The 14,427-nt window shown below is 25.3% G+C and overlaps 2 protein-coding genes and 1 long non-coding RNA gene across 3 annotated transcripts; 1 reads left to right on the forward strand and 2 right to left on the reverse strand.

The window, feature by feature from the left end:
* Positions 1-1,909: 1,909 nt before the first annotated feature.
* On the reverse strand, positions 1,910-5,480 carry LOC135928853 (leukocyte elastase inhibitor-like). The gene is made up of 5 exons (XM_065465317.1): positions 5,238-5,480; positions 4,811-4,929; positions 3,290-3,349; positions 2,744-2,929; positions 1,910-2,069 (listed from the first exon to the last, which is right to left on the reverse strand). The coding sequence occupies exons 1-5, from the start codon at positions 5,478-5,480 to the stop codon at positions 1,910-1,912; spliced, it is 768 nt and encodes a 255-aa protein (XP_065321389.1).
* Positions 5,481-7,797: 2,317 nt separating this feature from the next.
* On the forward strand, positions 7,798-8,388 carry LOC135928885 (uncharacterized). Its single transcript, XR_010572391.1, has 3 exons — positions 7,798-7,928; positions 7,975-8,138; positions 8,182-8,388. It is a non-coding gene; the product is annotated as an uncharacterized LOC135928885 (long non-coding RNA).
* A 712-nt stretch (positions 8,389-9,100) lies between these two features.
* On the reverse strand, positions 9,101-11,566 carry LOC135928886 (serpin B4-like). Its single transcript, XM_065465345.1, has 3 exons — positions 10,722-11,566; positions 9,827-10,201; positions 9,101-9,617 (listed from the first exon to the last, which is right to left on the reverse strand). Exons 1-3 carry the CDS (start codon positions 11,390-11,392, stop codon positions 9,359-9,361), a joined length of 1,305 nt encoding a protein of 434 aa, XP_065321417.1. The 5' UTR covers positions 11,393-11,566; the 3' UTR covers positions 9,101-9,358.
* Positions 11,567-14,427: the final 2,861 nt, after the last annotated feature.

The raw sequence follows: 14,427 nt of genomic DNA on the forward strand, positions 1-14,427 counted from the left end.
ATATTATGATTTATATACATATATGTGAATACGATTTGGACTTGGACGGCCTTGAACATATTTGAATATCTTTTTATTTTCGCATAATAAAAATTTTTTTTTTTTTAAAAAAAATGAAATTTTCGGGAATCTTATTTTTAATTCGTTCATTAAAAAAATTATTTTTTTTTGTTAGCAAATTTGTATCGTACATAAAAATAAAAATAAAAAATAAAAATTAATTGGATATTGAAATTAAATATTTTTTTTAAAAAAAAAATGGCATGTTCTGGAAGTGGCCTCATGAAAAATATGCGGGAGATCTTTAGCCTTTTCTGGAGGACGATTTAGCCTATCATCTTCTATACACATGAAAAACATGATATTAGTGTACAATAATGATTCTAAGGGTAATAAGATTCAAGGAACCCATAAATAACAATTTTAGCACTGGAACCAATCTTTATATCCACTTTTTTTTGCTTGTGTAGTAGAGGTTTTCCAGATTTGTGGCTTCGTCTCTGCCTATCTTTTTATGTGCGTTAGAATTGACTGTATTATATCATTTCTAGTTGGGGTCTATTTGAAAGTTATAGAATGGGAGATAATATCCTCTGGACTAAGACCAATTCCATTTGAGAAGATGAACTTGGAATTAAACTATAACTACCTATGGTGGCACAATGATCTCAGGTAAAATTTGGTGAATCCCATTAGGGTCTTCATTTGTTGAAATATAGAATATTTAAGTTTTTTTTTCGTATATGAAAGTATTCAGTGGGACCAAATAACCCGTGGATTGAAAACATTTCTGGATATTTAAAGCTTGAAGAGATTTTGGAAGAATCTCCTTAACCGCGCCGGAGATACCGAAAATTGTAAAATTAATCCCTAGATGCGTTTCTTATTCTTTATTATTTTTTAAAGAGATTAGAATACACCGGGTGAGGAATGGTCATTAAAACTATGCCACTGCAGGAGTACACCTCAATCGGCATAACTCTTGGTACAAAATTTTAAACATCAAGCAACGTAACGCTAGTTTAGAACTTTCTATTGGCACCTTATAAAATCGTAGAAGGTTTGCGACATATATAATTTTATTTTATATATATTAAAATATTGTAATTCCAGCTTTGTCTATTATATCATTATAAAAAAAATTTTTGATGATATTAATATATTCAAAAAAAATGGTTAAAATTCCATATAATATACGTATTGCAACTTAAAAAACCATACAAAATATTTGGCTGACATATTCATGGTTTCTTGATTGAGGTAATTAGTTATGAAAATTCCAGAAAATCCACATTTTTTCATACAAATGGGAGGAGCCGCCTTTAATAAGAATTATAAAAATGTATTATATTAAACTCTTTAATTGTTTTTCTGTATTAGTAAAAAAAGCCTTAGATACTTTAAAATTGTAACTAAAAAAAAATATCTAATACAAAAAGTATCTGTCGATATATTGATTTTAAGGTTTTTTTTTCAGGTAGCCTCATATTTTTAATACTTAAATTATGCTTTACCAAAAATATTACCAATTTAAAGATAACCTCATTTGGAGATCCATTTAAATTTTATGATTTTAAAAAAGAAATATAATATTTAAAATAAATAATATTTTTTATTAAATGTGTATGTTTTTAAAATATATTTTTCTAAGAGTCAAAAAAAGGAAATATTATAGTATATAAGTAAATTTTTACTTTATTATTGACAAAAGTGCATATATAAATTTATATTTAAAAAAGTAAAACTTTCTTGTTTGACAAAATAAGCTAGAAGTTAAATAAATTTAATAGATTAGTTTTTGGCGAGCTATTCCATCCACCATTGAACTTTTATATAAGTTCCGATAAACAAGATATAACCATTTGTAAGATCTTTTATAAAATAGAGGAAGGGTCTGTCTGCGGTAGTTTCAGTAATAGGTAAAGATAAAGTTTCCGCAACCACAGCAGGGAGCTGCTGCCTCTGTCCCTTTTTCGTTAACTTCAATAACCGCCTTGTGAAATATTTCGCTAATGCACAATCTGGAAGATTTGTCGGATCCTGCTAAGCCGGAAAAATCTGCAGATCCTCTAATAATCATACAATATATAAATTGAAATAACTAGGAAAAAAAAGGTGTATTGTATTTAGTACAGTCAATTATTATCAAATTAAATCTTATATTTTAATTTTCTTTATCAAATAAATATTAAATTATTTCATCTAAGTATTTCATCTAAGTATTTCATCTAAGTATTTCATCTAAGTATTTCATCTAAGTATTTCATCTAAGTATTTCATCTAAGTATTTCATCTAAGTATTTCATCTAAGTATTTCATCTAAGTATTTCATCTAAGTATTTCATCTAAGTATTTCATCTAAGTATTTCATCTAAGTATTTCATCTAAGTATTTCATCTAAGTATTTCATCTAAGTATTTCATCTAAGTATTTCATCTAAGTATTTCATCTAAGTATTTCATCTAAGTATTTCATCTAAGTATTTCATCTAAGTATTTCTATTAAATAATTGGAAAGTAGTATTAGAAGATTGAAATGTTTGCTATATTTACTCGAATATATTTCTAAGATCAAGATTTTTTTTTAGCGTCTCTGAAAGAGTGACATCGAAGTTTGTTTTAAATACTGGCAAAGTAATATCTACCAAATTTCCTTTGCCGTTTTTATTAGTGTAGATAAGGATTCAAAGGATAGCACTTTGATCAAATTTGACAATCATTTTTGTTCGGGGAGCACAAAGAACATGGCCAAATTGGGATTGGCATATTGAATTCTGACAATTTTGATCGTTTGATCTGGAGTGAAACTTGGCTTCTCCTCAATTTTCTTTAGTTGTGTTTCACCGTATTGAGCATTATTAGAACCATACATCATTTTAACCTTTTCGAGTTCCCCGTCATCTCTCGTGAAAACCTTTACGAAAGTGAGTCTATATAAGCAAATTAGTATATATATTTGTCAAGAAAAGAGTATTATAGTGATATTTATAATAGATGGTCATTCAGCCTATTCTTAACAATGAATAATCTTAAATACAATAACACTAACCCGCAATATTAAATACTTAAATAAATTTGATTCCGTAAACTTCATTAAATATACTATGTAAAATTTTATTTAACACATTTGTGTTCACAGTCGAACTGTTACCCTTTTATTTTAGCAATAAATCTGTCAATTCTAAGATATAATTCAATACAGTTTTAAAGACTGTGAGAGAAATAAATTCTTAACAAAATTCCAACTATCCAACATATTAACTATTAATTTACCTGATAACATCTTTAACTTAGTTAGGGCCATATCGACAGATGAGGAGTTTGAATCTCCAGATGTTTTGCTGAAAAGGCTAAAATTATTTTATAAAAGTAATGATATAAATATTATAAATAAAAATATTGATAAACATAATAATTAATACTTATAAATTAAAGGAAATTTTTGTTGACATAATATCGTTTGAAATAATTTTAGTATCTAATGATAAAAATGATGAAAATATAAATATACCCATAAGATAACATGGTGAAATTTTAAAAGAGTATTATGACTGTAAAAATAATGATATAAATCTTAATATTGAAAAAATCAGTGAAAATAAAATAGATGAAATTCCCATACACAAAATTTAAAAAAAATAGAATCCAAATCATTAAAGCTTGACACTTACAAATATAAAAAAATCAAGAGAATAGACAATACAAATAAACATTTGCCTTGTATAATTAATGATAAAGTGGACGAATTTCCCAAATTTAAAATTTTAAAAACAATGAAATCTAAATTATGTTTAAAGTACAAAACATATGTAAGTAATAATGACTACTTTAAAACATTATTTTTTATTGAAGATAAAAGAAAACAGTAATTTTGAGTTATTATTTGCTTTAAAGAATAAGGGAAAAAGTTTAAATCTCTGAAGAGAGAGATTTTATTAAAAAATACATATAATATAAAAAATGTTAAGGTTGGCAGGGAATTAGACAAGATTTAACAAATTTTTTATTTAATAAATATATATTATATATAAAATATTTTACACTAAAAATACAATAAATTTATTCTTTATATATAAAAAAAATCTATTAAAAAATTTAAATGAAACTATTAAGTGAAGTTAATATAAATTGTGTTAATTAAATGAATGCGACATATAAAAATTTGCGCTATATAACAACCAGTATAATAAAATAATTATCCATGGTTAACATAAATATAAAGTTTTTATTGGTTTTATCGATAATATTTTAAAAAAATGGCTTTCAATAAAGATGAGATGACTTGAATAGTGTTGTTAAACGGCTAACTCAATATTTTAGCTAGAAAATATGCTCTAAGCCTCGAGGTTTCGTTTATAGACGTTCAAATCTTTGTGTCACCTATGAGCCAATATTTTTCCTAATAATGTATTGAGTTAGCCTGAGCCGTTTATTAACACTAGATGTGAGTTCTATCAAAATTTACTCCATAAGTTAATCTAACAAAATGATAGAGTTTGCAATAATTCAGTGATAGAAAAACAAGTTTGAGCCGATCAATTGCTATTACAATATTTGAGTCAAATTAAATTTGAAATCTTGATGTTTTATTTTTAAAAAAAAAGTACAATCTTTTTTTCATATTGGAAAGTTCTTTGTTCAAACTTTGAATATGCATTACTATTCATCTGATGAAATTTGCAGAAAACTTTGATAATTTATACGTCACAATCTGTAAAAAAAAAATTTTGAATTATTTTTTAGGAATTGATTGATTTATTGCCAAACAAAAAGGACAGTATTAATTTGGAACATAAGTTTATAGAACTCACTCTGGTTTAAAAGGAATTCCCCAATTACTATTAAAGTAGATAGTATCCACCAAGACAACTTTGGTGTCTGAATTAAGAGACCTGGCAGGTAATAAGTCTTTGATTAAACCTTTAGTGAACTTTGAAACATCAGAATTGATTATCACAATCGCCGCATCAGCTTGAGATAGACAAGTAATTTAGAGTTTACACACGCATCTCATAATATTTAGACAATTTTTGAACAAGTATTGGATCATCTTTAAATTTTTCACTCGGGTAGAGTCCGTTAGATATCGCTATGGTTACGTTTTGGTAGCTTTTCAGAGTTTGAGTAACTTTTTACAACGGAATCTAGAGTTTTAGCAGTTATTCCTGAGGATCCCTGAAGTATGTCTCCATAATGTAGAAGAGTGTTAAACAGCTCCGTAAACGTTTGGCCTCAAACCTCCAACAGTAAAAGTGTCAATGAACGACCAATGTTAAAAGGCGAAAATATCACATTCGTTTGATTCGTTATCGGAATATCATTTATATGGCCAGCATTTTTGTCTTGCAGAGATTTTAGCAATTGAAAAGTAAATTTTTGGTTAACCTCTCCTAGCTTTGTTGTTTCCAAAGTACTATCTACAGCGGGAATAGAGGTGTAAAGTAGGTACACCTTAAGGACAACAAAGAATGCTATTAACATAATTTCTCAAAAAAGTTTTTATACTGTTTGAATATATCATGAAACTTGTGGTATCTCAAAATTGATTCGTATTCTGTTGATCTCAGACTTGGAAAATCTATTTGTGAAACGCAAAAATTATTTTTAAATAAAATGGATTAACATTTTAATTAACAAAATTCTTAACCGGTTTTTATAAAAATATGCTTGTTTTTTTTTTGTTAAATTTTATTAAAATTTATTATATGCATGATATCCCTCAAAAATTATAATATTATCTTGATGAGACATTCATATACTCAAACATCGCTAAACATGTTTATCGGTTAAATAATCTCTTATATTATATCTGGAAGATCTTAAAATAATTTTTGAAGGCTTTTAAGGTCGATGATTATAATATTTTATTTTATTTTTTTAATAGTTAAATAAAACATAGTGTTCAAGTCGATTACTTTTCAATCACTTTTCTGAGAAAGCATTTCTTAGCAATCCTATAAGTTTTAAAAACTAGGATCCCTACCCTGTCCAGCAATATAATTACTGCTTAATCAGCATTGCCAATATAGGAAGAGAAGAGTATACCAAACTTATTTTTTCTTAAATCAATTGTTCTGTTGATAATACAGAACCATTCGGAAGTACATAGCCTGCAAGTTAAATGAAACACAAAACCAAAAAATTCACTCACGCAACACGGGAAGATGATAAATAAATTGGAAAATTTCCTTTAATATATTTCATATCTAGTTAGAAATAATGTTGCGTGCATGCATATTATTTAAGAAGAAATCGCGTCATTTGGGGAATACATGAAGGGGCTCAGGCTCCCTCAAAAATTTGAATAGTCCCCTGAACGAAAGAATTTTGATAGTCCTCTGAACTATTTTTTATTGTATATAGTTTTGAATTATTTTTAAAAAATTAATAAGACTATATAAATTTTTTTATTAAATGAGTACTATTTTAATTATTAGATTAATAGTATAAATTATATTTTCACTATGTTAACAATTGCAATCAAATTCTGTGTTATCTATGGAATATCAACATCACTCGTAGTTATAATAAGTTTATATCTTTTATATGTATATTATCATTTTAGAATTATACATTCTATTTCATATTATAGAATTATTAGTTTTTAAAATTGAAAAATTAAATAGATATTAAATATGATATATCATATGACAAATAAAAAGTATTTATAAAAGTAAAAATAATGTCTAAATATCAATCAAGCATTATTCTTATTATTTTTAAAAAATGAATAAGACTATATTAATTTTTATTAAATGAGTACTATTTTAATTATTAGATTAATAGTATAAATTATATTTTCACTATGTTATCAATTGCAATCAAATTCTGTTTTAAATATGGAATATCAACATCACTCAGAGTTATAATAATTTATATTTTTATATGTATGTTATTATTTTAGAATTATACATTCTATTTTCATATTATAGAATTATTTTTTGAAATTGGATATTAAATATGATATATCATATGACAAATAAAAATATTTATAATAAGTAATAATAATGTCTAAATATCAATCAAGCATTAAAAGTAAAGCTTAATTTATTCTTATTATTTTTAAAAAATGAATAAGACTATAAATTTTTATTAAATAAGTACTATTTTAATTATTAGATTAATAATATAAATTATATTTATATTAATATCACTCATAGTTATGATAATTTTATATGTATATTATCATTGTATATTATCATTTTAGAATTATTCTATTTTCATATTTTAGAACTATTAGTTTTTGAAATTGGATATTGAATAGATAATAAATATGACATGTTATATAACAAATAAAACATATTTTATGTAACAATAATGACTTAATATCAATCTAGCATTAACAGTGAAGCTTAATTGATTTTTATCATTTAAATTATTTTATATCCCTAATAAGATAAATATAATTATTTATTGACTGGAAATAAAATAAAATCAATTTAATATTGTGATTTGTGTTAGCCTAGTTCTAAATCACTAATCAACTAGATTACTCATTTTTAGATTTAATTTATTATATCTCTTTCTAAAAAAATTTCTAAGATACAAACCAGTAATCGAAACTACTTTTGGTTATTAAAACTCTAAGTATATTTAATGAAGACATCTTTTACTCATTTATTTTTTATTAGATAATGAAGAAAGAAAAGATTGATTTTGATATGAATGCTTTAAAAAATGGAAATGGAAACAATTTTGATGTTGATAATATTTTAGACAAAGAAGAAAGAGCAATGAAAGGGTTGAAGTAAGTATTATAATTAAAACATCTTTAACTCATTTAATTTTATATTTATTAGATATAATGAAGAAAGAAGAGATATTGATGTTGAGGATGAAAGCTTTAAATAATGGGAAATAGAAGTAATATTAATATAGATGATATTTTAGACAAATGAAGATGAGGCGATGAAAAAGTTATTGAAGAAAGTATACATTTAAAATACAGTTTTTCAATTTCAAACTATGCTAAAAGATATAATAAATGAAAAGTAATTGTAGTTCTGAGACAAATAAATATTGAAACCAAAAATGATAAGAGAAAGAAAATAGGTGATACTATTTTTTTTATATCAGACAATTTATTTTTAATATAATAAAAATATATATGTGAGGTTCAATCTGAAGATATCTCCTATGGTATTAAATTTTCTAATGTAATGAAAAATTGAATTAAATATAGGTTTGGATTCTGATGAAAATGCTATAGCCTTATTATCGGTAGCAACAATTCATATAATAAAGGTATAAAGGATAAATCACAAATTATTTAATGCTCTTTCTTTGATATTATAAATTATAATATATATATTCTGCAATAGCAAATATTAAATACTGTACTGTAATAAATAGATTAAATATTTTGTATTAAAAAAATATTATCATAAGCTTACCAAATGTCTTGTATTGTTTTAATTATCATTTTATATGCTAGTTATTAGAATGTATAAATAATAAATGACAAAATATGAAATTTTGAATATTAGTTCAGAGCTAGTAAATTTCATTTTAAGATGTAAAATATCTTTTATATAAAAAGCCCGATAATATTTTTTTAGTCGAACCCCCCTGGGATTGTAAAGGCTAGTGACGCCTCGGAATCACCTCTCAATCACGTAATATTTATAATAAATGCTTGTAGATAGAACATACTTTGATTTGTAAAACTTTTATAATCTATATAATTACTATTTTTCAAAATAATCTAATTACTTCAAATATATTGTAATAAGGTTTTAATTAAATGTAAGAAGGCAGTTACAGAAGATAAATATGGTTATACTAAGCCGTACAATTTAGAATTTTAATTTTAAAAAAATCTGTAATCTATATCATAGATATTTAAGTTCTTTCCTATTATATATATAAATATTTTAAAATATTATATATTTCTAAGAAAATTTTGTTCCTATACAGCTTTTACAAATTTGCTATTATATTGATTATGTTGTGGGTTATATATATCCATTAGTGATCTAGAAAAATCTAGACTTTGAGCAAATTTTTAAAATGTCTTTTTCAATTTTGAAAGATGATATTTCTTGAATCACATTTAAAAAATGGAGAGAGCGAATATTTCTGCCAAAATTTTTTCATACAAATTTACAAAAAACACAAAATTTATTAGTAAAATCATCTAAATATTATTGGCCGAAATTTTGAAAAAGTATCATAAAATAATTTTAAAATTTATAAATTAGTTGAAAACATGGAAATTTTTACTTTATTTTTTTTGACAAGGTGCATATCTAATTTATATTTTAAAAAAGTAAACGTTCGTTTTTTGGGGAAATAGGCGAGGTGTTAAAATCAGGCTAAATGAATTAATAGATTATATTTTTGCGAGCTATTTCATTCCATCATTGAACTTTTATATAAGTTCCGATAAACAAGATATGTCCACTTAGAAGATCTTGTACAAAATAGAGGAATGGTCTATCTGCCGTAAAACTTTCGGTAGAAGGTAAAGAAGATTTATCTCCTATGACCACCCCAGTGCTAGCTGCTGCCTTAGTTCCCTTTTCGTTAACTTCAATAACCGCCTTGTGAAATATTTCGCTAATGCACAGTCCGAAAGAATTATTGTATCCTGTTAAGCCGGAAAAATCTGCCGTTCCTCTAATTATCGTATAATAAATAAATCGAAATAACAATAAATTTTAGATCGTAATAAGAAAAAAAGTGTATTTTTGTCAATTATCAAACAATTAAATCTTATATTTCTAATTTTCTTTACCGAATAAATATTATATAATTTCATCTAAATATTTGATCTATTATATAATTTATAAAGTAGTGTTGGAGATTGAAATGTTTGCTATATTTACTCGAATATATTTCTAAGACCGAGCTTTTTTAGAGTTTCAGGAAGAGTGACATCGAAGCTTGTTTTAAATATTGGCAAAGTAATGTCTACCAAAGTTTTCTTTGCCGTTTTTATTAGAGAGGTTAAGGATTCAAAGGATAGCACTTTGATCAAATTTGGCAATCCTTTTTGTTCCGGAAGTACAAAGAACATGGCCAAATTGGGGTTGGCATACTGAATACCGAGAATTTTGATCTTTTGATCTGGAGTGGAACTTGGCTTGCCTTCAATTTTCTTTAGTTGCGTTTCACCATATTGAGCCTTATTAGTACCAAACATCATTTTTACCTCCTCGCGTTTTCCGTCATCTCTCGTAAAAGCCTTTACAGAAGTGAGTCTATATAAGCAAATTAATATATTATTTGTTTAGAATAAAACATATTTATAAGTAGATAGTAATTCAGCCTATTATTTTAAATACGAATAATTTTAATAACAATAAACTAAATATAAAAATAATTCAATAAAACTTTAACGATTGAGAGACGAATAAGTTATTAACGTTTATTGCAATTTTTATCAAATTTATATCAAATTTATTTATATCAAATTTATATCAAATTTTTATCAAATTTATATCAAATTTATATCAAATTTTTATCAAATTTATATCAAATTTATATCAAATTTATATCAATATATCAAATTTTTATCAAATTTTTATCAAATTTATATCAAATTTTAAATTTAAATCAAATTTAAATCAAATTATATCAAATTTCTAAGCTTTGCAAAATGTTAAAAAAAAATTTGCAATATTTAATAATATTATTGCATTATTTATAACTGATAGATTTATTGTTAAACAAAATGGAATTTTTTTTAATTTGAACACAGTGTATAATAGAAGAACTTACTCTGGTTCGAAAGAAATTTTCCAATCACCATTAAAGTGGATAGTATCCACCAATACAACTTTGGTGCCTGAACTAAGAGACCCAGGGGGTAATAAGTCTTTGATTAAACCTTTACTAAACTCGGAAACATCTGAATTGATTTTCACAATCGCCGCATCAGCTTGAGATTCGTAATTCAGAGTTTGCACACGCGTCTCATAATATTTAGACAATTTTTGAACGAATATTGGATCAACTTTGAATTTTTCACTCGGGTAGAGTCCGTTAGATATCTCTATGGTTACGTTTTGGTAGCTTTTCAGAGTTTGAGTAACTTTTTGAACAACGGAATGTAGAATTTCCTGATTTTTAGCAGTCATTCCAGATGATCCCTGAAGTATGTCTCCATAATGTAGAGTGTTAAACAGCTCCGTAAACGTTTGGCCTCCAACCGCCAACAGTAAAAGTGTCAGTGAACGACCAATGTTAAAAGGAGAAAATATCACATTCGTTTGATTCGTTATCGGAATATCATTTTTGTGGCCAGCAATTTTGTCTTGCAGAGACTTTAGCAATTGAAAAGTTAATTTTTGGTTAACCTCTCCTAGTTGTGTTGATTCCAAACTATTTACAGCAGGAATTGAGGAGCAAAGTAGGTTCACGTTAAGGACAACAAAGAATGCCATTAACATAATGTCACAAAAAAAAATGGTTTCTTAATAAGGTTTGATTAATATATAATGAAGTTTGTGGTCTCTTCCCTAATTGATTTCTTTCGAAAATGATTTATATTTTGTCGATCTCAGATTTGGGGAAATTATTTCTGAAAAGGCAAAATATTTTTTTAAGTCCTAATAATTAACATTTTAAAACAAAATTATAAACATGGATTTTATAAAAAAATGTTAGCCTTTTTAAAATTGTTTTTTAAAAATAACATTTAAATCAAAAAATTACAATAGAATATATATGACCTTCATACATGAACAATCCGAAACATGTTATATATATATATATTTTTTAAAAGTCCATCTCTGAAATTCGTTGTTAGAGAAGATAAGAATAGTTTTTTTTTTGTTAAATAGTTTTTTTATATATTATATATCTAATCAAAAAAAAATTTATAAAAACCATTGAATATCAATATGATTATAATATTTTATTTATTTTTTAATAGTTAAATCAAGTTTCTTACGTTTAACACATCAATGGGAAAAAAATTTGTGGCAATTTTAGAAGTCATATTACAGCAGGTTCCCTAAAATATACCCTACTTTAACCAGGGTGCTTTGGAAGATAGTACTATACCAAACCTATTTTTTGGCAAGAAATCATTACCAATACAGCACTGTTCCTGTTGATAATACAGAACTGGTGTGAAATACATAGCCATATTTAACATATCATAATCAAATGGTGGCATATGAAACACGAAACCAAGAACTCCCGTTATCAAAAATTACACAACTCGAATATTAACTATAATTTGTTTAACATACCGATAAATAATTCTTGAATTTTTTAAAATAATATTTACATTTAGAGTTAAAGTTAGGAATAATGTTGGGTAACATATAGAAAACATCCCTCAATTACTTAAAATTTTATATATTATACTTTTCAAAATATTTTATTAACTTCAAATTTATATTGCTACAAAGTTTTCCTTAATATGTAAAAGTATACACTTGTAAAAACTAAATTGTAACTAAAATTACAGCTTAAAAGATGATTTTTTTACTAAGCTGCTGCACTAAGTGCTATAATTAACATTAAAATTTATGATTTGCTGAAAAATTTGCTAAATTCCTACGAGATATTATGGGAGATCGTTGTTATAGAACTCATAAGACTCTATTAAGATTAATTATTTTAAAGAATAAAAAAAAAATGCTCTATTTTTTAAATAAGTTTTTTAAAGAAGAAACAGTGGAGTGATTTATTGGTGTTATATGCCGCGATTTTCATTTTTTTTTGGGTACATGGAACTATTTTGATCCATCCTTTTTATCTATAAAATAAATGTTACTAAAATCTATAAATGAATAATTATTGTATATCAATCAATATTATATTTATTGTGAAAATGAATAAAATGTCTAGAAGATGATGGGCTAAAATTATATGTCACTCAAAAAGCTAAAATGTCTCCCGCGTATTCATTATGAAGTCACTTCCAGACAATTTATTTTCTCTTAAAGCTGTTACCCTAGCCACATTTATAGCAATTATTTTTTATTTCCTAGACACAGATAATATAATTGATCGAATTAATCATTTCTGCATTAATGGCCGAAAATGTGTTAGAGGCACCGCTTAGCAAAATACGAACTTCACTAAATAGGATCTTATGAAAAATACACGGGAGCTATTTTAACCTTTTTTGTGGAGGATGTTTTAGACTGTCCATCCATTAGAAAAAATAACACAACAAATATAATATCTATTATTATTACAAGATATTATTACAATGATAATTATTATATTTAACACTAATTAACTATCAATTATTTGCTCATTAAAAAATAATTTCACAACCTTTTATATTGAAATAACCAAATCAATATATAAGTCAATCCAATTTTTAGCTTTCCTTTGAACTCCTTCAATCAGCTGATAGTCATGAAATGGCTAGAATAATCAATCCCTAGTCAAAATATATTATGAAATCATATAATATGATACAAATATTTAATTTAAATGTAAAAATGCTTATTTTGACAAACTTTTGTTTACATAGCATATTGCAAAACAAAGTGAACTAAAAAAGATCTCTGAAAAAATAATATAAAAATAAAATACACACAAGAATACTAAAAAAAATTATATGAATTGAATAGTGAGATTTCAATAATTCCTACAATATAGAAATTTTTATAATGAAATAATTTTAAAATTTATTAAAATAAAATAAAAAAATTTGTTAACACGGGAAATGATAATGGCGTGCTAACAGATGATTTGTGTTAAACTCCTCAATTAATATATATATATCCTTGAGGCAACCCTGGTTGTAAGACTATTAGGATCACCGAGGTAAATAATTAATGTTTAATTTATTTTAATATATTTTTTATGCGCCCTTTAATTTACGGTACTACTTTAACTGTCACTCTTATCGAATAAAAATTACAAAATTTTCTCTTGAAAAAGAGAAAAATTCACTTATTGTTCCATTCTATAGATGATACTAAAATGTAAATAATAAAATAAAATTATGTGGATCTTTTTTTTCCGGAAACAGTGGAATTATCATGTTTCTATTATGATGCAGTACATTGTAAGCGACTAAAACGATATATAGAACTATTTAGTGGATGAGTATATTCTTCCTGATATAGCAGGAGAGACTGAAATAGGGTAAACCAGGGCTAGTAGGCGCAAAGGGTTTGCCTGTTCAGCCGTTTTTTATTAAAAATAGCTAGACATGTTTAGAAATTCAAATTTAATTATGGGTAAGACGATAGTTTAATAGGTTTTTCCCCGCATGCGCATTAGATTAAATTTTAATAATCAATTGGCCAATTTTTACTCGCATTTTTTTCGAGGAAAAAAGGGTTTAAAAGAAGATTACAATTTAACTATCACAATTTTATAATTGAGTTCCCAAAAAGGAACCATAAGGTGTATAAAATCTCGATTTGATTTATTTTTGGCGCAAATATAAAAATTCTCTGGCTTCTTTAGTAAAAAAAAACCGTAATTTATTGCCTAGATTTTTTTAAAA

Source organism: Gordionus sp. m RMFG-2023, chromosome 4, assembly GCF_954871325.1.
Source record: "Gordionus sp. m RMFG-2023 chromosome 4, tfGorSpeb1-WG-v2, whole genome shotgun sequence".
NCBI lineage: Eukaryota > Metazoa > Nematomorpha > Gordioida > Chordodea > Parachordodidae > Gordionus > Gordionus sp. m RMFG-2023.

Coding starts and splice junctions, on each gene's coding strand:
- LOC135928886 (XM_065465345.1), bottom strand. CDS start 11,392: ATGTTAATGGCATTCTTTGTTGTCCTTAACGTGAACCTACTTTGCTCC. Junction 10,202..10,721: donor AAAATTTCTTTCGAACCAGA/GTAAGTTCTTCT, acceptor TTGCTTATATAG/ACTCACTTCTGTAAAGGCTT. Junction 9,618..9,826: donor GGTCTTAGAAATATATTCGA/GTAAATATAGCA, acceptor TACGATAATTAG/AGGAACGGCAGATTTTTCCG.
- LOC135928853 (XM_065465317.1), bottom strand. CDS start 5,480: ATGTTAATAGCATTCTTTGTTGTCCTTAAGGTGTACCTACTTTACACC. Junction 4,930..5,237: donor TGACACTTTTACTGTTGGAG/GTTTGAGGCCAA, acceptor GATGTTTCAAAG/TTCACTAAAGGTTTAATCAA. Junction 3,350..4,810: donor GGAATTCCTTTTAAACCAGA/GTGAGTTCTATA, acceptor AAATAATTTTAG/CCTTTTCAGCAAAACATCTG.